The sequence below is a fragment of the Alnus glutinosa genome, chromosome 5, assembly GCF_958979055.1.
Source record: "Alnus glutinosa chromosome 5, dhAlnGlut1.1, whole genome shotgun sequence".
Classification (NCBI taxonomy): Eukaryota; Viridiplantae; Streptophyta; class Magnoliopsida; order Fagales; family Betulaceae; genus Alnus; species Alnus glutinosa.
Window position 1 is genome coordinate 19,985,702 of NC_084890.1, and position 7,949 is coordinate 19,993,650.

A 7,949-nucleotide genomic window follows, 5' to 3' on the forward strand; every position below is an offset into this window, starting at 1 on the left:
GTTTCAATTTAAAGTTGGCCTAAAATTGTGACACGTGGCGTGAACCCATAATTTTTAAACACTGAATCGATAAAAGATGATGAATTTTAATGACTGAACCGGTTTTGTCATGATTTTGATAAATTTATTGTGTTTTAATAAAAAGATTATTGGTGTGAATCTTCGTGAGATCAAAATAAAGATTTTTTTTTTTTTCGCATTATAGCATTAAGTGTCATTATAGCATCAAGTGGTGAGATTTTTTTTAAAAAAAATTAAAATTAAAAACATAGTACATTAACTACCCATATTCAACCAAATAGGCATTGCATGCATTAATTCTAAGTGGAGAGATTTTTTTTTTTTCTCTAGCATTTTATTTCAAAACTTTTCCTTATAAGGGATTTCATTAAGCTTAGAATTTTAATGTAAGATATTATGGTTTCAAAATTTACTACTCTCCAAAACTATAGAGAGGCAAAATTTAAAATTAAGAGCATATTATATTAATTACCCATAATTAACCATATAGGTATAAGGTATTGCATGCATGCATTAATTATTATTATTTTTTTAAAAAATAAAAAATAAAAAATTAGGCATATTAGTAATGGCTCAACCTATGACAAAATAGTGAAAAAAGAAATCGTACAAGTAAGTTGAAAAATCATATTACTTTCTTAGATTTGTTATTTTTGTCTCTCTCTCTTTTTTCTTAGGGTTTGAAAGATCTTGAATTGTGAACTTAAGAGCATCCAGCAGCGACATTAAAGAGAAGAACAGCGTGTTGAAGTATATAATTTTGTTTTGTTTTGTATTTTTAAGGACTTTGATTTCTTTTTTTCTTTTTTCTTCCTTTCATTTATTTTTTATTTTTTTATTTTTTATTTTTTATTATTATTGTTATTATTTGTTTTTTGTTTTGTGGAGGTTGAATTTGGCGTTGGAGTTTGCTACTTCTTTATTTTTTCTTTTTAATGTATATGGATTAAACTAAAATAAAGGCTCTTATGTTTTACGGTTCTTTTTTTTATTCGTTTATGTGATTTACTTTTTTTTTTTTTTTTTTTTTTAAAGTGTTTTTCTGCTTTTGAAAGCAAAACATAAAAATTTATTTGATTGTTGTGTATAAAAAGAACATAAATACTTTTGAAACACCAAAGAGATATTAAGCATTGAACATGATATGATGATTTATTTGATTGTGTTAAATATTTAATGAAAGATTTTGTTTTATTTTGTATTCATAAAAAAATATTTTGTTTAGTTTTCTATATACTTTTTTAAAATGTTCAGAATTATATGAGTTTTATTTGTATCGGAATGTAATAGGTATCAGACCAATAATATTAGAAACTCGTGCTAATTTTTTATTAATGCTTTAATAAACATTATCTATAGGTTTTCTTTTTTCTATTTTTTTCTTTATACTTCTTTTCATTTTAAATTACTCATATAGGAAAAAATATTTTAACATGTTTTAATTTATATGGATTAAAATAAATTATATAAATCATATATATATATATATATATAAAAGCTGAGTTGTTTTAAGAGCAGTACTCCAAAATTTAAATGGATTAACGCCCTCATTTTCAAAACTTGACCCGCGCTAACCATGGAAAGCAAGACCACCACCTACTTGGCAAACCTCTTGCAGTCTTGCATTCACAAGAAAGCTCACCTTGCTGGCAAGCTCCTCCACGCTTTTATCCTCCGCAACGGACTCGCCTCCGACACATTCCTCGCCAACCGCCTCATCGAGCTGTACTCGAAATGCGGCAAAATCGATTCTGCTTACGGGGTATTCGATAAAATCGCTCAGAAAGACGTATATTCTTGGAATGCTCTGTTGGGTGCCCAGTGTAAAGTGGGCAACATACAGGATGCCTATGCATTGTTCGTTAAAATACCTGACAGAAACACTGTGTCTTGGAACACTTTGATTAGCGCATTAGTTCGAAGTGGGCTTGAACACAAAGCGTTGGATGCGTATGATTCGATGATTTTGGAAGGATTCGTGCCTACCCATTTCACGTTGGCAAGTGTATTTAGTGCATGCAGCGCGTTGTTGGATTCAGAGCGTGGTAGGAGATGTCATGGTCTTGTCATTAAGATTGGGCTTGAGAACAATATGTTTGTGGGTAATGCTTTGTTGTGTATGTATGCGAAGTGTGGCCTTATTTGGGATGCAAGTCAAGTTTTTGGGGACATGCAAGAGCCTAACGAGGTCACATTTACAGCGATGATGGGTGGGTTAGTGCAGACGGATCGTGTCGTGGAGGCTTTGGAAATGTTTAGACTGATGTGCAGAAAAGGAATTCGTATCGATTCTGTCTCGTTGTCGAGCACTTTAGGTGCTTGTGCCAGAGGGGTATGTGGAGAATTTGGTCAGGATGATCCGACCGACGTGCTTTCTTCTAACATTCATGGGCGACAAGTTCATGGCCTCCTGATTAAACATGGATTTGAGAGAGATCTTCATTCAAATAATTCATTGCTTGATATGTACGCAAAGAATGGAGACATGGATAGTGCTGAGAAGATTTTTACTAATTTGCCTGAAGTCAGTGTTGTCTCTTGGAATGTTATGATAGCTGGGTATGGCCAGAAATTCCAAAGTGAGAAAGCTGTGGAGTATCTGCAAAAAATGCAATGTTGCGGTTTTCAACCGGACGAGGTCACTTATATTAATATGCTTGCGGCGTGCATCAAGTCTGGGGATATTGAAACTGGGCGTCTAATGTTTAATAGCATGTCATGCCCGAGTGTGAGTTCATGGACTGCCATACTCTCTGGCTATGCCCAGAGTGGGAACCATAATGAGGCAATAGAACTGTTTAGGGAAATGCAATTTCGAAGTGTGCAATCTGATCGGACTACCTTGGCCATTATCCTCAGCTCATGTGCAGCAATGGGGCTTCTGGAATCTGGAAAGCAGGTCCATGCTGCCTCACAAAGGTCTTCCTTTCATACTGACGTATATGTTACCAGTGGATTAATTTCCATGTATTCCAAGTGTGGGAAGACAGAGATGGCAAAGCACATATTTCTTAATACACCTGAATTGGATATTGTTTGCTGGAATTCAATGATAGCTGGTTTTTCACTTAATTCTCTAGACATGGAAGCTTTCACTTTCTTCAAGCAGATGAGACAAAATGGAATATTTCCCACGCAATTTTCTTATGCAACTGTACTGAGTTGTTGTGCCAAACTATCTTCTTCATTTCAAGGGAGACAGGTTCACGCCCAGATAACAAAAGGTGGATATGTTAGTGATATCTTTGTGGGGAGTGCTCTTATTGATATGTATTGTAAATGTGGTGATGTAGATGGGGCCAGGCGGTTCTTTGATATGATGTCCTGTAAAAATACTGTTACTTGGAATGAAATGATACATGGGTATGCACAAAATGGATCTGGATATGAGGCCGTTTGTCTCTACAAGGGCATGGTCAGTTCAGGTGAGAAACCTGATGGTATAACGTTTACTGCTGTCTTAACTGCTTGTAGCCATTCAGGATTGGTAGATTTGGGTATAGAAATATTCAATTCAATGCAGCTAGAGCATGGAGTGGAGCCAGTCTCGGACCATTACACTTGCATTATCGATTCTTTGGGCCGAGCCGGTCGGTTCCATGAAGCAGAAGTGCTCATAGATAAGGTTCCGTATAAGGATGACCCAGTTTTGTGGGAGGTATTGCTTAGTTCTTGTCGTGTTCATGCCAATGTGAGCTTAGCGAAAAGAGCAGCAGAGGAACTTCTACGACTGGACCCACAGAATTCTGCTCCTTATGTGCTTCTGGCAAACATCTATTCGTCTTTGGGAAGATGGGATGATGTGAGGGCAGTTAGAGAGTTGATGAGTGATAAACAGATCATTAAGGAACCAGGTTATAGTTGGATCGATTATAAAAATGATATGCAAACCCCTATGGTGGATGACGATCTTAGAATGGTTAGTGTTGAAGTTCAAGAAGTAAGTGATGGAACCTCTTGTTATAATGGATAACACAAAGTCAGGCCTAATATTTGTCAAAAAGGATTTATCCGCATTTAAAGTGATAAACATAGCTGACTACATGATTCGTTACATTTATATGTTGACTGATATTTGGTTCACTGTGGAATTATGAAGTTAAAGCTTTGGCAGTAATTGAACAATTTCAGGAACCCCAAGGATCCTCCCTCCTCAAACTAAGAAAATAAAAGTCTGTCCTAGCAAAAGCAAAAAGATATAAATGAACATTGAAAGAAGATAGGTATGAAGCTAAGGATAGTTACTTGGAGATTCAATCACCTGAAATTTGATGTGGGTTATTTTTTCTAATAAGATTCATTGTAGTGCCCCATCCTTGAGGAATCTCACCAACAGTTGGAGTATTATGACATGGAGGTCATGGTTTTCTTCACTGCTTCCACCGCTGCAGACAAATCAAAGGCAAGGAGTTATAACTTTATGTGAAAAATGCTAAGGATTTGGACCATATTTGTATCTCCCCTCCCAAGATAACCTCCCATGGCAGGACCAACACTTGGTGATTGCTTTTGAAAAGTAGGGCAGGAATATCCTTCTGGTTCTCACCAAGGTTTTTAATGAAGCAATCACCTTTTGCTGCCAACAATTTAAATGGGTTCTGGACATTCCTCATAGACAAAAACAGAATCTTAGACAAGACTTGATGCTATAGGTTTCAGCAGGTGAAGCAAGGTCTCTATCTCTGTCTGTCTTTTTCTCCCTCTTATATAAATATACATGTGTGTGTTGCTTCTATGTTGTCTAAATAATTGAATCTATCACAAGCGCAGATACTCTGATCAATAGAATTGGTAAGATAATCTTGGGAATAGACCAAATGAAATATATATCCGTGTTCAGATTTTGTGAAGATGTTCAATATGACCTGTTCTATCACATTTTTTATTCACCTCCATTAAACAAATCCATGATCTTTCCTCCTCATTACTTTCCTGAAACTGTAGCCAAAAATGGGCTGCACTTTTCAGAATGAACACTGCACCTCCTGTATTGATATTCACCTCTATGCTGGAATGGATAATTACCAAAATTGCCTGCTGGGAGGGTAGGGAGAAATATCTTCTTCTTCTTCTTCTTTCTTTCTTTTTCTTTTTTCTTTTTCTTTTTCTTTTCTTTTCTTTTCTTTTTTTCTTCATTTTTAGTGTTCTTCTTTTGGCTTTAATGATTAATTCAAGTAAAATCAAAATCTCATGAAAATAAAATTCTACATTTTCTATCCAAGTAGGAAGAAAACCATGAGAAGCTACTCAAGAATTTTTTTTGTATTTCTTGAACAGCTACTATCTCCACTTTTGTGGGACTAGTATGCAAGATCCAATCGCCCAGCTACTACTTGGTAATGCCTCCCTCAGGGGTCATCTTTATGCTAGTTCCTACAGCATAACTCAATAACTGAATCTCTGCACATTATCACCATCAGCCAGCAACTTGGAGCTTGAAGGAGCCAAGCTTACCCTTTTAGGGTTCAAACTTGTTCCTGATTGCAACTTTTTACAAAGATTGAATTAGTGCATGGTGCTTTTGAATCATACTTTGTTAAAATGCTTGTAAGTGTGAAGAAACTCTTCCTAAATCCAATCAATTCTTTGCTGTCAAGTACGATACTACTTACCTATGGTGATGGTAACAGTGTCATCCAATTTTGTGCTCGAAAGTGTCCTGCCACAAATCCCATTTCCACATTTGTAATGCTATAGATGGGCAAATTGTTAAATTTCTTGCTTTTGTGATTGTATAATTTCCGAAACAGGCCAAAGTACTTTATTCTCCAAACTGATTCAGGAATTGTTTGTTGTTGTTCAAAATGACTTCTGAAGCTCTTCTCCTTTGTTAAAAATAGTTAAGAGCTTGCCTTTCCTTACGTAGACGGCATTCACAAACACCTTTGTTGAAATGAACTGTTGATCTACTCCTGCTTGGTATTCATCGCATTATATGCTGGGAAGTATTATTGTAATGGAACTTACTGCCGATTCACCTCAACAACACAGTAACATATGCATATATTATCAGGAACAATGAATTGCAATTTTCATTGACATTTGTCATAACAGAACACCCCTTGGTTGTTTAACAAGAAGAAAGTGCGAGAGAATTAAGAAAGTTTGAATATTGGAGACCTTGTGTTAAAGTTTAGGACCCTTTTGTTGTTTTGAAACGTTGGGTTGTGTTAAGTAGGCACCTTTGGGGTTTTAGACCACCTTGAGGTCGAGGGAGAATGGAAAGATAAGAGCTTGGTGGGTGAAAACTTAGAAAAATGTGTTATGTGGGAAGTAGGTCCGAACGGTGTCGAAGAGAGGTCCAGACAATTTTGGGGCAGAATTTGTTATTTAGGGTTTTAAGTGTAGAATATGGTTTTTAGTGTTAGGAAGTGTGCCCTAAATTTCAATTGTTTTGCATGATATTTTAGTTGCAAGAGAATAAAGTTATTTATTTACTAATTTATTTATTTAATGAGCACCGGGCATATATAACTGTTTACATGTATGCTATGGATTGCTTATTGTTCTATTATGTACATGTAAGGTCTTTTAAGTTACATTAAACATGACTTTGGTGTGAATAATGAGATTGTCATACAGAAAATTTCAGTCATAAATTCTTGTAATTTATAAATTATTGTTCGTAGTTATAAATGGAACTTAGCATTCCATTAGAAGACTGTGACATCAATTATGATCATCGTGTTGGTGCAGATACAATGCACTGAATAAGCTATGTGAGTCATCATTATTTTATAAATGTTGTCAACAAACTGATGTACATTTACTGTTACTCTAAATCGAGAGGATTGTGAACTCAAGTAGAGGAGTGAAACATTTACTACTATCAAAATTCTTGATGTGTAGGGTGATCACATGTAATATTGTGATTTCAACTTATCACTATTACGACGCATTCATGTGTTCGCAATATAAAGGTAAAGAAAATTTCTAGGAATAATGCAAGAAAAGAAATATTTAAATTGGACAGGATCACTCCCAATTCATTATGTTGAAGCTTAAACGTAGTTTGGAAAATATAAATCTCTTCCAAAAAAATGAATTACCCCTTAAACGTAATTACCCCTTAATTTTAAGTTAGCATTCTCGCCATGCTTAAAGTGACATAGTACATAACTCACATCTTAAGGTGGTTCTTTTGAGAGAAATGTCACCCAAAAAAAAAATAAAAATGAAGACTTTAAACCAACTAATTATTGTGATATATAGTCATCCAACTCAGATAATAGTAACTTGGAAAATGCTTGGGGTAATACAATTTTTATACAAACTAATGTTATACTCCATAATGAGTGAAATGATTAAAAGAATATGGTTGGCAACTCAACCGCTAATTAATTAAGTTGATAAGTCAGATGGTTTGCTTAATCATTTCACCAATTATAGACTGTCACGTCAATTCGTAAATGCTAAATTATTTCCACGGCCAGAGATTAAGCAGACTCCACATTATTCCCATTATCCCGGATTGGGTTATGTTGATTATCAAATGGGGTTGCAGTGGTTACAATAGCAGACCCAATAGCGGCAGGACTCCATTCTGGATGTGCACCTTTTAAAAGTGCAGCCACGCCAGTAGTACTGTGAGGACAAGCCATGGATGTACCAGACAAGATATTGTGATCCAGGTGCCATTACATCTGGCTTCAAAATGCGTGGATTGCTGAGTGGGGGGACCTCTTGTGGCATAGCCAGCAACAATCGGAGCAGGCTTCATTCCTATTAAGGTCTGTTGGAATGTCATGTTCGCCGTGGGTACAAGATCAGCTGCTTCTATATATTTGAACAAATTAAGTCTCTCCATCATTTGGGCCAATCAAAAGGCAATGATATAGAATATGTTCGACACGCTCTATTTCGGTTAATATAGAATTATTGAGGACAAATATAGGACCATGCACGCACATTTGACCTTCGCATGAACT

At 35.6% G+C, this 7,949-nt stretch overlaps 1 protein-coding gene across 2 annotated transcripts; it reads left to right on the plus strand.

Moving 5' to 3' along the window:
• Positions 1–1,559: 1,559 nt before the first annotated feature.
• Positions 1,560–5,789, plus strand: LOC133869414 (pentatricopeptide repeat-containing protein At4g20770). 2 transcript variants are annotated; one of them, XM_062306406.1, is made up of 2 exons: positions 1,560–4,693; positions 5,299–5,789. In XM_062306406.1, the coding sequence occupies exon 1, from the start codon at positions 1,598–1,600 to the stop codon at positions 3,992–3,994; it is 2,397 nt and encodes a 798-aa protein (XP_062162390.1). In that variant the 5' UTR covers positions 1,560–1,597; the 3' UTR covers positions 3,995–4,693; positions 5,299–5,789. The 2 variants fall into 2 exon arrangements, with proteins under 2 accessions (XP_062162390.1, XP_062162391.1); XM_062306407.1 differs by having other exon boundaries at positions 1,560–4,683.
• Positions 5,790–7,949: the final 2,160 nt, after the last annotated feature.